The sequence below is a fragment of the Phaethon aethereus genome (assembly GCF_964289735.1).
Source record: "Phaethon aethereus genome assembly, chromosome: 3".
NCBI lineage: Eukaryota > Metazoa > Chordata > Aves > Phaethontiformes > Phaethontidae > Phaethon > Phaethon aethereus.
The window spans coordinates 621343-640592 of record NC_138576.1 but is presented as its reverse complement, the minus strand read 5'-3'; the positions used below and the strand labels follow the sequence as shown (position 1 = coordinate 640592).

Here is a 19250-nt window from a genome sequence, read left to right as displayed (position 1 = left end):
TGTAGTTAAAATCAGAATCCAACTATCGATTTCTGTAAAACAAGTTGTTGGTATGGTGTACTAATGATTTCTAGGAATATTTTGAATTTCTCTTTGGTCATGTTTGTTTGTCCTCTTCCCCAGGCCTTAAAACAGCAGCAGCAAAAGCAACAGCAGCAGCAGCAATGCAGAGCAGGCATGCCCGTGTCTTCTAATCAGCACGTCCTTCTGAAGGCTGTCAAGGCAGCCAGTGACTCCACAACTGCAAAATCCGGTACGTGGCAGTGACACTCCTATGTGTTCTTTTGCTGTTGTGTCTCTCTAATGTGCCTTTTATTGTTCTTAGGGGATGAGAGAAGTGCTCTTTCATATGGCGTTCTTTTTGTTTCTGAAATAGTCCAGCTTCTGTTTTCCCAGCTTTGATTTTATTAGGAATGCATTCAGTTAAGAGTAGATCTTTACTAGATCTTAGTGTGCCGTTATCTGGTTAAAAAGCTTTCTGTGACAAATGTCTTCCTGTATAGTTGCCTGTATACTGTGGTCAGGTACTTCTCATGGCTAAGCAAATTAGGTGGTGTTTCTCTTAGTATTTATTTCTTTCCAAAGTGGCTTCTCATTCAGTAGTGTGACTTTCATGTCTTGTTCCAAAGATGTACGTTCTGATCCAAAAGATCCCCAAGTGGTTTCCAGCATTTATGCTGCAGTAGAAATTCCATTCTGCAAATAGAATTTATGCTACTCTTCTCTTGTTGATTTAACAGTGCATTAGCTCCCTTACTAGCAGCAGCATTTCACTAGTTATCATAAATTCTTGGTAGCTATTTCTAGCTAGTTTGCTCTAAATTTTTTTCAGTGGAACTGATTTCCATTATAAGCTCCTGGTTCTGTGAGCATGACTCAAGTTGTTTTCTTTTAGGTGCAAGGAATGCCTCTGTGTTTGAACAGACTGATTTTCGTGTTGTATGAGTAAACTGTAGACTAACGCTGTCATTATTTTATCAATCCACTATTTGTCGAGTCATCGGCAAACATTAACAGTAGCGGCTCTCTACCATCTCCCAGATCGCTGAGCACTGATTTGCTGTTGTTCATGCTTACGGCAGAAATCGGAACAGTGGGCCTATCAAAACAAACCAAACACATTTGGCTGGTGTGGTGACCTGTGTCCAACGCTGCATCAAGAGTGTAAACGCAGGGTAGGCACGTAGTAGTGCTTGCCCAGAATGAAGCGTGTTGTGCTCAGGGACCTCCAAAGCAAGAGGAGGTGTCTTTGTATTTCATGGACTTGGTGGGATTGTCTTCAGTGGATTTGCCTAACCTGGGGGGTGGGAATGTTGACTTTGTAAATGCCTTGTGGCAAACAACACACTAAAAACTACTAATTTTTGTTTGTTTTGAGCCGGGCTCCTTAAACCTTTATTTCATAGAATCACAGAATCACAGAATGGTCTGGGTGGGAAGGGACCTTAAAGATCACCCAGTTCCAACCCCCCTGCCATGGGCAGCGACACCTTCTACTAAACCAGGCTGCTCAGAGCCCCGTCCCACCTGGCCTTGAACATTTCAGTGTGATTAACCCTGCCTGGGGGAGATGGAAAGCTTAAGGATGTGAACACGGCCAGTTTGTGCCAGTTGTTCTGAGGGCCAGGGGCGTGCCCAGTGTCACCGTTCTGTTTACTGGTATAGAAGTAGCCAGAGAGGATTATACAACAGCAATAAGACAATACTAACATGAAAAACATTTTGTTCTTGGATATTCTTGGTGTAATTACATGAATGTTTAGCTGAAATTCAGTGGTCAGGTTCAGAAATTTCAGAGCGCCATCAAAAACTAGGCCTAGGAGTACCCTTGGGAGCTCATCGAGTGCACATCCTTTCCTCAGGGCAGGAGTATGATGCATTCCTAACAGATGTCGTCTAAAGTCTGTTCAGAGAAATGCTATTCATGCAAAGACCAAAAACTCCCAGCAAGTCTTGCTCTTCCTACTTTGTTAATTTGATCCTTAAAATGTTTTTCTTAGCCTCGAATCAGAATCTTTTCTTGCTTCCTTGGGTTTAAACCCAAGATTTCCTGTCCAATTCACTGTGGACACAGAGTGCAGGTTATTTGATTTCTTCTCCCTACTGCCTTTTACATAATTGAAGATGTTTCCTCATCTCATACTGATTTTCCTTAGTATAAAATTCTTTCTGTGTTTTAGTGTGTTTGTTTATTCTTCCTTTGCAAATAGCTCTAAACAAATCCAAACCAAAACTAGACCAATCTGTCCTGGCTTGCTGGTTATACACTGCTGGAATGTTTCTTGTAACATCTGTTCAGACACATGCAAGGTTGCGGCTATGCACCATATATCCAATTGAAAGGAACGGGCATATTTATCAGCTGTATTTCATGCATCGTTTAATAGCAGAGTAAATATTTAACAGTTGATAAGGTTACCTGTTGTTCCCAGGCAGCGTTGTAGTTCAGATCCTTTCAAAAAGGTTAAGGGAAAAAAGGTTAATATCATCTTGCTCATTTGAAACTCAGTCCTAAGCTGTGCTTGTGCCCTTTACACTTAGGCTGGTGTGGTCTGAGAAGGAAGCCAAAATGAATCCCATAGAAAATTGCACAATTCCCATGACAGTATTAAGAAAATGCAGTGCCAGGTGTATGAAGTCTTTAGCATAAAATGATAGCTTAAAAGCCTTTTGAAATTTCTCTGCTAACTAGGATTAAACCTGAGTGGTAAATTAGCACAACAGGCAGATATTGTTGCTGGAGGACCCCATCTCCTGAGCTTTCTGGCCCAGAGGGAATTGCATCTTCACTTAGGGAAGTAGGAACCGGGGAGACCTAAGAGGGACTAAAAGAGGTAGGATATTTGTAAGATTGTTAACTAACATAGAGTAATTATTATAATAAACTAATGGAGTAAGTAAGCCAAACTCACAATAGTTAGAGTACTTAAAGTATTGTTTGGTGTCGTTATTTTTTGTGATTCTTAAAAAAAAAAAAAAGTTTTTGCCTTTCCTGGGTATGGCCAGGATCCCGCTGGTGGAGGCCTGCTCTCTGGCTCATCCCAGGAGAGGAAAGACAGGCCTCTGGGGCAGGAGGTCATGGCGTATCGGTTTCTCTCCTTATTTTGGTTTCACACTTCCCAAACTGTCGCCACATCCACTTTAATCAAGGATGAACTATTTTCTTCCAGCATCTCTATTGAATTTTTGTTATTGTTTTTTTTCTCTCTGACTTCCCCATGTTTTGCTGCTACATTACAGTTGCAAGCTGTCATACATTCTGCGTGTCAACTTATCCGGCCTTTCCAGTACTACTCTGATAATATGTTAGAATCATAGGACTGCTCATGTTGGTAGGGACCTCCAGGAGGTCTCCAGTCCAACCTCCAGCTCAGAGCAGGGTCACCTTGGCCTCTACCAGGTCACTCGGGGCTCTGGCCAGTCAGATCTTTGAAAACCTCCAAGGATGGACGTGGCACAGCCTCTCTGGGCCCCACACCGTTGCAGACTGTCCTCATGGGCATAAAATATTTCCTTATATCCTGGCTGACTCTTGCCCGTTTTTTCTTGTCCTCCTGCCATGCACCACTGTGACAAGCCTGGCTGCATCTTCCTGCTGGCCTTCCGGTAGGAACAGAGTGGTGGCTACCAGGTCTTCCTCAACCTTTTTTCTTGCCAGCCCAAACAAGCCCCGGTCCCTCAGCCTCTTCTCACAGGGCAAGTACTGCAGCCCCTTGAGCATTGTGGTGGCCCTCAGCTGAGCTCTCTCCTGGGTTTTGTGTCTTCCTTGTATTAGAGGTGCCAGAACAGGACACAGAATCAGGGTGTGGTGTAACGAGTGCTTAGCCAAGGGGGATAATCAATTCACTTGATCTGTGGGCTGTGGTCCTACAGCCCAGGATGCTGTTGGACTTTGGTGCCAGGGCTCCAGTTCAGGCTGCATCTGCCAGGACCCGCAGGTCCCCTCCAGCAGCACTGCCCCCAGCCTGGATCACTGCCAGGGGTTCTGCCTTCCCGGGGGGGACATTGCATTTGTCCTTGTACAGTTCCTGCAGGCCCCTTCCTCCAGCCTGGCTCGGTCCCACTGGTGGCAGCTCTGCCCTCAGACGAAGTGACAAACTTGGTGTTACCTGCAAACTTGAGCAAGTGCTCCATTGCCTCCCCCAAATAAAAATGTGAACCAGGACTGGTGCCCTGAGGCACTCGCTTGTGGCCAGCATGCAGGCAGAGTATGGAGCATGACTCTCCAAGCCTGGCTACATCCCAGCTGCTTACCCATCTGGTTGTCCACCAGCCCAGATCCTAATGTCCCAGCTCGCATGCAGTATTGTGGGACACCCTTGTCCAATGCCTCGCTAAGGTCAAGGTAAATGGCATCCAACTCTCTTCTCTCATCCTTAAATCCAGTAATTTGATCACAGAAGGCAACCAGGCTGGTCAGACATGATTTACCCATGGTAAATCCATGGTGACTGTTTCCAGTCATCATTATCTCCTTTGTGTGACCAGAAGTGTGCTCAAAGAGGACTTACTCCATGATTTTCCTGGGGAGAAAACTGAGGCTGACCAGTCTGTCTTTTCTCAGATTGTCTTTTGGGCCCTTTTTGAAGGCGGGTGCAACACTTGCCTTTCTTAGTTGTGGGGGATCTCCCATGATCTTCATTTCTTTTCAAAGATGGTAGAGACAGGCTTTGTAAGGATACTGATGGGCTCCCCCAGGACCCATGGATTCAGCTCTTGTTGTCCCACGGGCTCATATGGGTAGAGACAACCTTGATTCATCTTCCTTGCCTGTCTTTCCTGAAGAGTTGTTATCTATCCATGCCAGCTTCCAGCCCTGTGAAGGGGTTGTGAGGGACAGGAAGAAGTTAAGGATCAAACTCATTTCATGTGTGGCCTCAGGAAAGCCATATAGCTCAGCTTTTGCTATGACCTTATTCAGCTGATTTCACGTAGGAACAGTGTGTGTTTATGCAGCCCCCAGTTAGACTGAGGATCGATTACTGTAAAAGCCTTTGAATGTTACTGCAACATGAGTGGCTTTTGTATGTTTTTTGCCAGCATCCATGGGGTCCTTTTTTCCGCTCCTATCTACATGATAGCATTTGTCCTTGTATAGTTCCTGCAGGCCCCTTCCTCCAGCCTGGCTCGGTCCTGCTGGTGGCAGCTCTGCCCTCAGACGTAGTGACTGCATTCGCTGGCCCTTGTTCTTGTGGGGCACTTCAATCTACCGGACATCTGCTGGAAGTAAAACACGGCAGAGAGGAAACAATCTGGGGGGTTTCTACAGTGTGTGGAGGATAACTTCCTGACACAGCTGGTGAGTGAGCCCACTAGGGGAGGTGCCTTGCTGGACCTGCTGTTTACAAACAGAGAAGGACTGGTGAGAGATGTGGTGGTCGGAGGCCGTCTTGGGCTTAGCGACCACGACATGATAGAATTCTCAATTGTGAGTGAAGTAAGGAGAGGAGTCAGCAAAACTGCTACCATGGACTTCCGGAGGGCAGACTTTGGCCTGTTCAGGTCACTGGTTGAGAGGGTCCCTTGGGAGACAGTCCTGAAGGACAAAGGGGTCCAGGAAGGCTGGACAGTCTTCAAGAAGGAAATCTTAAAGGTGCAGGAGCAAATGGTCCCCATGTGCTGTAAGAAGAGCTGGCGGGAAAGGCAACCAGCCTGGCTGAACAGGGAGATTTTGCTGGGACTCAGGGAAAAGAGGAGAGTTTATCACCTCTGGAAGAAGGGGCAGGCAACTCACAAAGAGTACAAGGATCTCGTTAGGTCAAACAGGGACAAAATTAGAAAGGCAAAAGCCCAGCTAGAGCTCAGTCTGGCCACAGTTGTAAAGGATAATAAAAAATGTTTTTACAAATATATTAACAACAAAAAGAGAGGCAAGGAGAATCTCCATCCCCTACTGGATATGGCGGGGAACATTGTCTCCAAGGACGAGGACAAGGCTGAGGTACTTAATGCCTTCTTTGCCTCAGTCTTTAATAGCCAGTCCAGGTATCCACAGGGTATTCAGCCCCCTGAGCTGGAAGACGGGGGTGGAGAGCACAATGTACTCCTCATAATCCAGGAGGAAGCAGTTAAGGACATGCTAAACCACCTGGACACCCACAAGTCTATGGGACCTGATGGGATCCACCCGAGAGTACTGAGGGAGCTGGCAGAGGAGCTTGCCAAGCCACTCTCCATCATTTACCAGCAGTCCTGGTTAACAGGGGAGGTCCCAGAAGACTGGAGGCTTTCCAATGTGACGCCCGTCTACAAGAAAGGCCGGAAGGAGGATCCTGGGAACTACAGGCCTGTCAGCCTGACCTCTGTACCGGGGAAGATCATGGAGCGGTTGGTCTTGAGAGTGCTCACAGGGCACCTGCAGGACAACCAAGGGCTCAGGCCCAGCCAGCATGGGTTCATGAAAGGCAGGTCCTGCTTGACCAACCTGATCTCCTTCTATGACCAGGTGACCTGCCTAGTGGATGAGGGAAAGGCTGTGGACGTTGTCTACCTGGACTTTAGTAAAGCCTTTGACAGCGTCTCCCACAGCATTCTCCCACAGCATTCTCCTGGAGAAACTGGCGGCTCGTGGCTTAGACAGGTTTACTCTTCGCTGGGTAAAGAACTGGCTGGATGGCCGAGCCCAGAGAGTTGTGGTGAACGGCGTTAAATCCGGCTGGCAGCCGGTGACAAGTGGTGTTCCCCAGGGCTAGGTTCTGGGGCTGGTCTTGTTCAATATCTTTATTGATGATCTGGATGAGGGGGTCGAGTGCTCCCTCAGTAAGTTTGCAGATGACACCAAGTTGGGTGGGAGTGTTGATCTGCTGGAGGGCAGGAGGGCTCTGCAGAGGGATCTGGACAGGCTGGATCGATGGGCTGAGGTCAACTGTATGAGGTTTAATAAGGCCAAGTGCCGGGTCCTGCACTTGGGTTACAACAACCCCATGCAACGCTACAGACTTGGGGAGGAGTGGCTGGAGAGCTGCCCAGCGGAAAGGGACCTGGGGGTGCTGGTTGACAGCCGGCTGAATATGAGCCGACAGTGTGCCCAGGTGGCCAAGGCGGCCAACAGCGTCCTGGCCTGTATCAGCACTAGTGTGGCCAGCAGGAGCAGGGCAGGGATCGTGCCCCTGTACTTGGCACTGGTGAGGCCGCACCTTGAATCCTGTGTTCAGTGTTGGGCCCCTCACTAGAAGAAGGATGCTGAGGTGCTGGAGCGTGTCCAGAGAAGGGCAACGAAGATGGTGAGGGGTCTGGAGCACAAGTCTGATGAGGAGCGGCTGAGGGAACTGGGGTTGTTCAGTCTGGAGAAGAGGAGGCTGAGGGGAGCCCTCATCGCTCTCTACAACTGCCTGAAAGGGGGTTGTGGCGATAAGGGCGCTGGTCTCTTCTCCCAAGTAACCAGCGATAGGATGAGAGGAAATGGCCTCAAGTTGTGCCAGGGGAGCGTTAGATTGGATATTAGGAAAAATTTCTTTACTGAGAGAGTGGTCAGGCATTGGAACAGGCTGCCCAGGGAGGTGGTGGATTCGCCATCTCTGGAAGTGTTCAAAAAACGTGTGGATGTGGCGCTTCAGGACATGGTTTGGTGATGATGGTGGCGCTGGATTAATGGTTGGACTTGATGATCTTGAAGGTCCTTTCCAACTTCTGTGATTCTGTGATAGCGCATAGAAACAGCTCATAGCCGGGACAGTGGGATATATTGAGATGGAGAAGTTAAACATACAAGTGGTGAGAGAACAGTATTCTAATAGAAAGCAACACACTGATTCCACAATTTCAGGGCCTGAACACTAATGTATTTAGTCAGAACTGGAACAGCCACTGTAAGGAAGAGAAGGAAGGGAAAAAGAACCAGGCAGAGAGGAGGGTAAGAGACGCAGATGGGGAACAAAGCTGACACAGACTAGGTGAAGGAATTGATTGGTGCAAGTCATTAATCAGAGCCAGCATTCATTTAGTTTGTGACTTAACCACATGTATTGGGGAGTTTCTCTTTCAAGGTATGGCACTTCAGTACCTTTCAATACTTGAGTGAGTACCTGTTATTACACATAAACCTAAAGAGAGTAGAGGGAAGACCAACTCATGTTCTCAATTCATTTCACTAAAGAAGAGGAAGGAAAGGAAAGCAGGGACAATCTAGGGAAGAAGCTCTTCCCACTGGCAGAAAAAATACTGCTATACAAAAGAGAATGTGGGTGGCAGTGATTTGTAAGGAGAAATCACAGTGGTGAAATCTGTCTAGTTTGGCTGTGGTGATTTTGGAGGAGGACATGAAAATATCTCGAGTATTTGAAAGAGGAGGAGGAATTACTGCAGGTGGTCTAAAAGAACAAAAGCTACAATAGTAGGTTAAAATTTAGAAAGCACACATAAAGCAGGAAGAGATTTTAGACTGTATTGCAGCCTTTCAGTACTTACTGCAGCCTGCCAGTACTTAAAGGGGGCTTATAAGAAAGATGGGGACAGACTTTTTAGCAGGGCCTGTAGTGACAGGACAAGGGGTAACAGTTTTAAATAGATTCAGACTAGATACAAGGAAGAAATTTTTGACAACGAGGGTGGTGAGACCCTGGCCCAGGTTGCCCAGAGAGGTGGTGGATGCCCCATCCCTGGAAACACCCAGGTCAGGCTGGATGGGGCTCTGAGCAACCTGCTCTGGGTGAAGATGTCCCTGCTCACTGCAGAGGGTGGGACTAGATGGCCTCTAACGGCCCCTTCCCACCCAAACCCTGCTGTGGTTCTGTGATTTTTCCTGACAGTGAGCTCTAGCAGTAACTAAAGCTGCCTCCAAAAGCAACTTTTAGCAAGATCATTACTGGATTTGGTATAGATGGGAAAATAAGATGGGACTAACTGGGAAATAAATCGATCCATGAGTGAAATGGCTGTCCCTCCCTTTATTTTCTGATAGTCCAATAGCTACAAAGTTTTATTTTAAGCCTGCTGGAAGTAAATGCTACAAGAATAAAGGAATACAAGTATCCTAGAAGTGCTTGTCCCAGAGCTGCTGGGATTAGGGTATGCACCAAAGAATCTTTCTTTCAGTCCAAACAGATGTCTCATGTAATATTTCTTTGTACATCCCTGTGTTTAAATGTTTCAATTTCCTGTGCAGCTTGGGAAGGAAAGCAGTCAGATGGACAGTCAAGCAGCCCTCACAACTCCACCTCCAGTTCCTCTCCCTCTGTTAAGCTTGAGAACTCCTTGCCAGGGTTGGGGAAGAAACCGTTCCAGAGATCTGACAGGCTCCATGCAAGTAAGATACTTATTTTTCTGCTTACAGAGATTTGTTTGCTCTGATGACAGAACAAAAGCCTAAATAGCAAAATTGAGTAAAATGTGTAATTAATTCCATTGCTAAAGTGACTTGTGGACAGCTCTGGAAGGTGCTGCTAGTATGCTGTGTGAATGAGGATCAATATTTTAAACCTTACATATGCAAATAAGCTTTTTTTCATTTCTTATCATCAGGGATTTCTACCTGTGAATTTGCAGCTTGCTTTTTGAGAAGCAAAAAAGGACTTGAATTATTTAGCAGGCTTTTTAATGTACTGAAGACACTTAGATAACATTAACATTAAAAAGAAGAAAGAAATTCCTTCCCAGACAAAGGTCTGAAGTACAAAGGTACTTCAGACATCACTGTTACATGGCTTCCTTCTCATTCATTGAGGTTAGGTCTTTCTCAGCCCTCCTGACCTTTTGTGGTGTCTTTTACGTATACCAATGATGGAATTCACCTCGGTGAACTTAAGGATATTCTGAGGTCTCTTGCCTATGCTAATCATCCTAGATTTCCTTTTATCACTGGTGAAAATAGGTACTTCTCAGGGCATGTTTCATTTGTCCCCTATAATTAGGAAATTCTGCAACTTAAGTAAATTAAATAATAAACCTGCAGAGCCATTTTCTGAATGGCTTCAGATAGAGCAAACTTCCCCTAATGAAACAGGCCTCCATGGCATTTATTTTGTTAGGTACCATTACTGTAAAAATAATTGCTGTCATCCCTGAAGTCAGGGCGGGCAGGGTCTGTCTTAATATTACCCGTTTTGCTAATAATGCACTTTTAATCTAAGCTTCGAAACACATGGTATTTTGCCAGTAATAGACAGAAGGTGAATCCAAAGGAAATAGAGTGCACAGTACAAATGCTTTCCTCATTATTCTTCTCTGAATTTGCAGCACATACAGGAAGCTGGCTGTAGCATAAGGGTTAATGCTGGACTTGCTGGCTTTCAAACGCAGAAAAGGACAGAGAATAGTTACTTACTTTCACGGCTTTGTCTAGTGTTGTGGTTTCTACGCAAGCACAGTGAGTTGGTGAGTTTTTTTGAAGTGCTTTTGCTGAGAACAAAGTAGGAAAGTCCAAGAAGAAATACCGAGGAACAAACTGACCTTAACTAGAAGCTTAAAATAGAAAATTGATGTGGCTAAAAGCAGTTCTAGAAACCGTCCTCCTTGCCAGTCCCCAGATAGACAGGATTCCTACAAAAGTTAGGTGAACTGACGCAGGCTACAATGTATTAGGTATGGAAATTTTCTGTGCTGGAAAGGACCTCCCACATTTTGTTTTTAACTGTACGTGCGAAGGTAAAACGTACATTTCAAGTCGAGGTTTGAAATGGATTACTAAGGTGTGATTTGAAAATCTGAGGTACAGTGAACTCCAAAGGAGCCTTTAATCCTCTCTTAGCTAAGATGTTACATATGTCTTTGTGGTTCGTTGCAGGGCAGCTGAAGAGAACAAAGTGTGCTGAAATTGATGTGGAAACTCCCGACTCCATCCTCGTGAACACAAACCTGCGGGCACTGATCAACAAGCATACGTTCTCTGTTCTGCCAACAGAATGCCAGCAGCGCCTGCTGCTGCTGCTGCCGGAGGTGGACAGGCAGGTACGTTGTGCTTTCTGTTCTGGAGAGAAGCTGGGCTCATAGGTGTCTGTAGGGGGCATCTCCAGAAGTAAGACAAGGGGTAATGGCTTTAACCTGAAAGATTTAAACAAGATATAAGGAAGAAATTCTTCATGATGAGGGTGGTGGGACACTGGAACGGAGAAGTTGTGGATGCCCCATCCCCAGAAGTGCTCAAGGCCAGGTTGGATGGGGCTTTGAGCAACCTGGTCTAGTGGAAGGTGTCGCTGCCCATGGCAGGGGGTTGGAACTGTATGATCTTTAAGGTCCCTTCCAACCCAAACCATTCTGTGATTCTAATTCAGACTAGGCATCCAAACACTGTTTATGTCTAATGGGATAGACTTTTTCTTCTGTGCACAATATAAAAAAATTGGAAAATTTTTCAGTGATTTGTTTGCATATTTGTTGCTACCAGAAAAAAATAATTCAGGTTTGATAAAACAAGTGGCTTAATGCTGCTTAATTGAGTCCATATTCCTAGCTACAGCGAGAGCAATGTTTCTGTTACATGGGACTTGAAGAGGGCCAGGAGTGACGGGAATGCAGTGGTTTCAGCATTTTCCTCTCCCTGTCCTCGCCCAGACTAATACAGGATTAACCCTGCAGCCTTTTAGACTGATGCCTTCCCACAGAGTACCATTTTGTTCCACCCTCTTCTCTTACCACGTTGTGTCACTGCTGTCAAATTCTGAATTTGATGAAGTGAAAACTGAATGAGTTTTCTATTGCATATTCACACTGTCCAGATTGCAGAGTAGACTTGACCTGCTGCAAAGAGCTTGTGTCCTGATTAAAGGTACCACGCAGGCAGTGTGAGTCATCTTTGGAGGAAGTTTATTTTTGTGGATTGCCTGTTTAAGATCTCTCTGCGTGTGAAGAGAGGAATTTGGAAAAGCAGAAAAGTACCCCCTGGGGAGGAATGGGTTCATTTGCCTGGCGAGAGGCAAAGAAGAAAGGGTGCAGGTTTTCACTGACCTTTTCACTAAACAGTGGGTGATAACTGGAACAATTACCATGAGTGAGAAGGGGTTAAGAACTCAGCCTTCAGTATTGAAAAAACAGCTAAGAGAATCTTTTGACAAGACAGTTATTTTCAAATAAGCTGGATCTGATGAATTTCATCCGAAGGGGCACATAGAAGAACTGCCTGATGCAGTCTCACCATTATAGCAGTTTTCTTCAGCAGCTTGTGGAAGGCAGGGATGATACTAAGAGACGAGGAAAGAACAAATGTTGCTCTTGCATGTAAAAGAGGAAAAACAATGAGTTGAGGAAGTGAAGTTCAATCTGCTTATGCTCAATACCAGAAAAGTTGTCGAGAGAACAAGGATGCTTCCTTCCTTTTACCTTCTTCATATGTTATGTTTGTCTCCAGCATTCCTACCCCAGCTGGCTGAGAGCTTCAGAGCAAAGTGGGATTCTGCGCTATGCTTCCACTTCAGTTGTAGGGGTGTTAATTCAGATGCCTTAACATATGTGCCTAGAGTCATTTTAAATGTTCTTTAGATATCAAAGCTGGCTTCAAGATGCCACTCCAGATGGAAACCTTCTGTATGTCCTGTCTCAGATCTGCAAGTCCCTTGAAGATACTTTTCTGTGTGGTGTTCAGATCAGTATTAGGTGCCTGCGTTTACACCCCGCGGTCATCTCCCAGGAGTCTACGTCTCAGCTAGTTACTTTGGGCTCCTTTTCTAGAAAGTGGAAATCCAGTTGGTGCAATCAAGAGCCTGTGACGAAGTACAGGTGTCCTCTTCAGGACGAGGTGAACTGAGTCCCCACCTCCATACACTCAGTTGACTTCGTCACTGCAAACTGTGAAGGGATGCCAGCTTAGACGTGGACACTTACAGCACAGACATCCATACTCAGGGAAGTTATATCCCTCTGCGCAGCTATGCTGCTCTTTAGGTTCTCACAGAACGTTAATAATGCCTATGGGTCTGGCAGCTGCACTGTGGCCTGCTTTACAGAGGATGCTTTGCTGAACAGATAGTGTTCGTTTGGACTTAGGAAGATTTCTAGCATTTTATGTTGTCTCATAAATCCTAATCTTCAATCAGCATTTACTGGGGACTTGTTAGTCCAAGGCCGATCCAATAAATATTTGAAGGAATTGTTTTATAAGTCCTGTGGTCTTTGTAGTAATTAGGTATGTGTCAAAATACGATGTGATGGGGTTTGCAGCTGGAGTTTACTGGCAAGAACCTCACAGCAGATGGTAAGACATTTCTGTCCTGACTTTTAAGTTTAATTGTCCTTAAATTGAATTAGAATACATCTGAGAAGAAATTTTGACTAACTAAATAATATTGCCTGGCTCCTGAGATGGTAAGTTTTACATTTCAGTGTAGTAAATCTCTAGTGTAGTAAAGAGCAGTCCACCACATCAAGTGGTGATGTGTGCTTTATAAAATGTCAGACTTTGCTGTAGTAAACAGGGGAAGAGGTGAAGGCATTGGACAGGCCAGTAGTGAAAGGTCAGGTATCTGTTGTGTTTTGCTTGGCAGTGACTCAGTCTGAGCTGTTACAGCTGGTGCTTCTGTAGAGGAGAAAGCGGGCACTTCCTGAGGCACGACCTGGTCAGCCCCGCGGTAGTTTTCTGTCCTCCAACACAAGGAACAGGCAACACTGTATGTGCAGTAGAGGATCGTCTTGTGAATTCTGTGCCCTGTTGGTCAATAGAGATTTGGACTAGAAAATAAATCTCTGCTTTCGTAAATCCCTGTAATGGCTGCTCCTAACTTAAAAATCTCTAACTAAATCTTACCTAGAAAACCTTCTGTTAGGTCACTTCCATCATTTTAATTACCTGCATCACCAGTGCTGCCTCGGGAAAAGCAGTGTTTGTCTTGATCAAACCCTGCATTGTTGAACGTTTGCTGCAGAAATCTCCCAGTGTCATTAGCTGGATCCTACATTTGGACAGTTGGATTTTGCTTGTTTGATCTGATGTATTATTTATGCAAGAAATGGAAGCACATCAGTTTTGCCCACTGCAAGTTTTTGCAACTTACTGAATGACACGTGTATTTTTGTGTTTCTGGTAGAGAAATTCTGCATTTACTTCTGTGGGATACAGAGCAGAAGCAAACCTCGTATATGTTCTATTACCCTGGCTATAATTTCCCACCATGCTGTGTACCAGTTTTAGTCTCATGGTTTCTCATTTATGTCCTACTCTATAGCGTGACTGCCCAATTTGGTTAACCGTATTTCAAAGTCGGAATAGGTTTTGAGCTTCATTTGTCCCTGCTTTTCCTGAAGCATCCATATACATTTCAAAGTTACTTTTATATGATACCTCTTACGTCCTTGCTTTTCCTTCATGCGCTTTTCTATGTTCACAGAAGGCAGCAGAGCTGTTGCTTTGGGTGGTGGTTCTGGCGATATCTTGCATTCATTTTGTAAGACAAAAGGCATCTGAAGCAGCTTTTCGGAGGCTGTGCTGTTCTATTTCGTCATGCTTCTCCTTGCCACCTGTACACCTGCTGCTCATGTATGTTTGTGCAGCAGCGGGACTATAGAGGATTGGGCAAAGGAAGGATGAAGAATATTTTCCGCAGCCTCCTAGCTCCCAGACTTGGCTAAGCACAGCCTTTAAGAAAGCTGTTTATCTTCCTCTGAGTGAGTTAAAGGCAAATTCCAGGGAGGTTTGTGGCAATGTTGGGACTCTTGCTCTGTGTCAACATGTGACATTTGTCTCTCCAGCTAGTTCACACTATTTGCTTTTTCATGTATTGCAGGTTGGGGCAGATGGTTTGATGAAGCTGAGTGGCTCTGCGCTCAACAATGAGTTCTTCACTTCAGCTGCCCAAGGCTGGAAGGAGAGGTTGTCAGAAGGTAAAGCTTCCCCAGACAGCAAAGCAAAATGCCAGAGGCTTTCAGCTAGTGAATGTTTTGGGGAATGTGTAAAAGATATTTTCTGAGAAGTTGAAGCACTGGAGTGACTTACTAGTAAAGACAGCTGTAGTTGGTCCAGCCCATGAGAGCAAATGCAAGCCTACAACTATGTAATCTTGAGGTCATAGAGGGGGCTGCAGTGTAAGGAGTTCTCTTTTGAACTTAACATGTGGAAAAATGAGTTAAGTCTCTGGAAGAGATGAGAAAAGGAGGGAAAATGTGTTTAAAATCTTGGTGAAATGACAGTAGAGCTGTGTTACTCTCAAGTTGCGGTAGCTAAACATAGCCCACGGCTAAGTACAGTAGTGAAGGTAAATTATATTCCCAGAGTAATGCACTTTGTCATCAGCGAAGTCATCGAGCCACAGTTGGTATGGTCAGTCCTTTGAGCCATAATTTTTTCTATAACATAAAGTCAGCCATTTACTAATCCATGGGACTCTTGTACCTTCAACAATCATTTGCATCTTGAACTAAGAGGTGCTTAATTCCATGATGTGATTAAATCATGAGAAGTGCACTCACTTATTGTGGGCAGGGACCATTTCCTCTACAGAACTGAACCATGCAGCCTGTCACCAGAGCTTTTATAAGGACTATAGCGCCAATCACAACTCACCTTAAGAAGGGAATATCATTTACTCATGCCCAGATGATAGACTCTTAAGAGGCTTTTCCATGGAAAGTATATCCAATTCTGTGCAAATAACCCTTTATATTTTGTAGATTCTGGATGTGTCTGTGCCAGTAAACAGGAAGGCATAGAACTAATCTGTTTAATTGTTAAAACCACCTCCAGTTTTAGCCATCATCATTTAGTGTTTTCCCTTTAATGCTTCTCAGAAGACCTTTTGTCCATTCACGTCTCTACATCTAGAGGGTGCAGCTACGTTTACACAAAGACTTTCTCACCAGAGTAAAACTGCTGCAGAACCTGCTTCGGTGGTAAAGCTTGCAACGACGAGGGTGAAGTCTGGAGATCTCCACTGACATTCTCACTGAGCACTGTATCACTGCTCAAGTGTCAAAGCATGATGCCACTGTGGGCAGAGCAGTTCTGCAGGCTTTCTCCAGCTACTCTTCTAGGTACTGGCGATTCATAACAATGCTGCTTGGCATCACCCAGAGTATTGTAACATACGCAGGCCTGGTCAGCTGCAGTGTCATTCCTGGGAAAGTCATGGAGCGAGCCCTCCTGGAGCGCATCTCTGGGCATGTGAAAAAGGTGGTGACTGGAAACCATCAGCGTGGTTTTACCAAGGGCACATCATGCCCGGATAGCTTGACTGCATTAAAAATGACTGAATTTGTGAACAAGGGGAGAGCAGTAGGCATCATTTACCTCAGCCTAAGCAAAGCTTTTGATAGCTGTCTCCCACAGGACTTTCCTGTCCAAGCTGGGACACCAGGGTCTAGATGGGTGGACAACCAGGTGGGTGAATAGCTGGTTAGATGCTCTAGCTTGGAGTTACGGTTCGCACCGGGAGGCTGGTGACAAGTGGAGACTGCAGGGGCCTGCCCGGGCACCTGTCCTATTTGCTACCTTTACCAGTGATCCTGGGGGAGTTTGTGGAGTATGCCAAACTGGGGACGCGGGTCAATATGGTGAAGGGCAGGGCTGCCATCCAGCGGGACCGGGACAGGCCGGAGACAGGCAGGATCCTGCCCCTGGATGGCGCTGGATTAATGGTTGGACTTGATGATCTTGAAGGTCCTTTCCAACCTAGTGATTCTGTGATTCTAGATGCTGCTCTGGCAGCAGTACAGACCGGGGAGGGGTGACTTGATAGCAGCCCCCTCGTATGTACAGGGAGGCCAGCAGGGAGGTGGACCCAGGCTGGTTGCAGTGGCAGGAGGAGGAGAGAAAACAGGCACGAGTCAGATGGGACATAAGGAAAAGCCTTTTCCCCAGGAGGACAGTCCAGCAGTGGAGCAGGTGCCCAGAGAGGCTGTGCCACCTCAATCCTTGGAGTTTTCCAAGACCCAACTGGCCAGAGCCCTGCTGTGACCTGGTGGAGGCCAAGCTGACCCTGCCCAGAGCTGGAGGTTGGACTGGAGACCTCCTGAGGTCCCTACCAAACCTTCAGGTAGACATTTATAAGTAAATTACTTCCACTTGACTGCAAGCTACCCCGTAGGTTTTCACTGTGCTTTGCGCCCAGTGCACACCTAGGCTGATGCAGACATCATCTGCATCATGATGCAGACATACGCTTTTAGTTGAAATCTCCCAAATGGGAGGCAAAGGTGACATAACCACAGCAATGAAAATCCAAGAATTCACTGCTACAACAGAGACTATTTCAAATGAATTAATTTTGTACCCTGTTGCTAAAGTACTCTAAAGGCAGGCGTTCCACTGTTTTTGATGCAACAGACTTTCTATATTTATTTACCTGACCAAGTTTATACAAAAATAGAGAAGAAAGTTGATGTACCGGAGGTTCTGTTTTGGGCCCTCTGCACTTGCTGCAATAAAAAGATGAATCTCCTGATTTAATACTGACAAGTAATGGTGTGCTAAAAAGCAACACACTCTTAGTTTCCTTTGGACGTATTTTGATAACTGCATGGAGAACAAACTCAGCAAGAATTTCTTATGATCCCCTTATTTGACAGGACAAAATTGTTGACAAACAAACTGTGCGGTGATGGAAGTATCCAATTTCTGTTAATCTCTTTAAGGAACACCCTCTCTTCAGCAACTGCACTGTTAGAAATGATCTGATTCTAGTAACTTTCCTCCACTGCTAAAGAGCACAAACAAAATGGTGTGTGGACTAGATAAACCTTGAGAATGAATGAAGTCTTGAGGCTCAAGGTCACACATCTGTCATCAAAGCACCACAGTTGTGTCAAAAACAAAAGCTTTCCTGTTGTCTAATGATGAACTCTCATATTAACATACGATCTTACAAACCTTAATGGTTCAAAGCTGCATCGGGGAGGGCTCAGGCTTGACAATAGGAAACATCTTACAAACCACAATACACGTGTGTGTGAAGTGTGTGCTTCGGAGGTGAGAGAGGGGTTGTTTTTGTTTCCCACCTGCCCACGACAGAATAGCATCTGTTGCCAGAAGTATTTTCGGTCACTTGTGCTGGGCAAGAAGTCTTTGATGTTCTTGCATGCCTATTGCACCACAGCCATCCACGACTGTTGTTTCAAGGTGCCATATTGCTTTGCCATCTGCATATCTTCAGATACTTCAGAAAACGACAGTTACGTAGTGCACGCATACATACAACATGCATTTATGTATAGATTTGTATTCATTTAGTAAGCACTGTTTCACATACAGCATCTATTGGCAGCCAGAGTGGACGCTGACCGGGAAGGGAGTTGTGACTGTCAGGCATAAAGCTGTTGCCCACACCTTGCAGCTCAGGAGAAATGCTGAAGTACCACAGGCAGGGCTACAGTGTCATCAGCAGCGAAGGGGACTTCTGTGAGATGGCGCTCTCACCTGCAAGCGTGAAGGCTCCTGTGGTTATCCTGCTTCCTTTTATCCATCACTTTTTTGAAGATATCCTTTATTGTATTTTGCAGGTGAGTTTACACCAGAAATGCAGCTAAGAATACGGCAAGAAATAGAAAAGGAGAAGAAGGTTGAGCTGTGGAAGGAACATTTTTTTGAGAGCTACTATGGTCAGAGGTAAGACATTCAGCTGTCTCTTTTTTAGCCCAGCCTTGCCTGTCCAGATATACCTTGCAGTAGGTCACCTGCCATGTAAAATCTTGTGTATTTCCCCATATCTTCAATCAGACACGTATTTGGTTAAACTCCCAAGTCTACAAGTCTTTTATTCTGTGTTCCTTTTTGCTTCGAGATTTTCCCGTCCTTTTGACTATGGAGAGGATTTCAGGTTTCCATGCGAATAACTATACTAAGAAACTTCGGGGGGAAAAAAAAGATTCATATAAATCACTAAAAAGGAATTTCTTACCCTGCTTTTTGACAGATAGCTTTTATGCTAGTCTTTGGACTGTCAGCCAGTTCCCCTCCCATTCATCGGTGATGTTTTAGCCCACTAGAGCATTTGGATTATTGCAAGCTCTGTTTTTATCATTCCATGATCTGATAGTTTTGGGGTTTTGTGGGTGAGCAGGAGGCTGCTCTGTGTGTGTGTACATATGGCAGGCTGCGGTACGGAGTAAAGGAATATACCGGGTTGAGAATGCAAGTGATCTAGTGGCACTAGCAAAGAGCTTTACTCCACAAACTTACCCAGTTCTCCCAGTGCTGAAAACCAGGATGTAATCACACGTGGAGCTCTGTGCTGGAAGGTAAAAGGTGACAGCCATGTTCTTGAAGCTTTAGGGGGACAGCATGGAGGTGTCTTGCACAATAGCAGGACTTCAGTTCTGTAGCTCCTAAGAACTTGTCTGGTAGAAATCATTCATGATTGGGCAAAAGACCCCAGATTTGATATTTCATTATTTCA

General features: G+C 45.3%; 1 protein-coding gene across 1 annotated transcript in view; it reads left to right on the top strand.

The window, feature by feature from the left end:
* ASXL2 (ASXL transcriptional regulator 2) overlaps positions 1-19250 on the top strand; it is a gene marked incomplete at its 3' end in the record, with an annotated part of 123574 nt that overhangs the window by 98403 nt on the left and 5921 nt on the right. The window contains exons 6-10 of the mRNA XM_081998220.1: positions 124-253; positions 9104-9244; positions 10721-10884; positions 14649-14745; positions 18355-18460. Of these exons, the coding sequence (XP_081854346.1) occupies positions 124-253; positions 9104-9244; positions 10721-10884; positions 14649-14745; positions 18355-18460 (638 nt within the window). The remainder of the gene's footprint in view (positions 1-123; positions 254-9103; positions 9245-10720; positions 10885-14648; positions 14746-18354; positions 18461-19250) is intronic.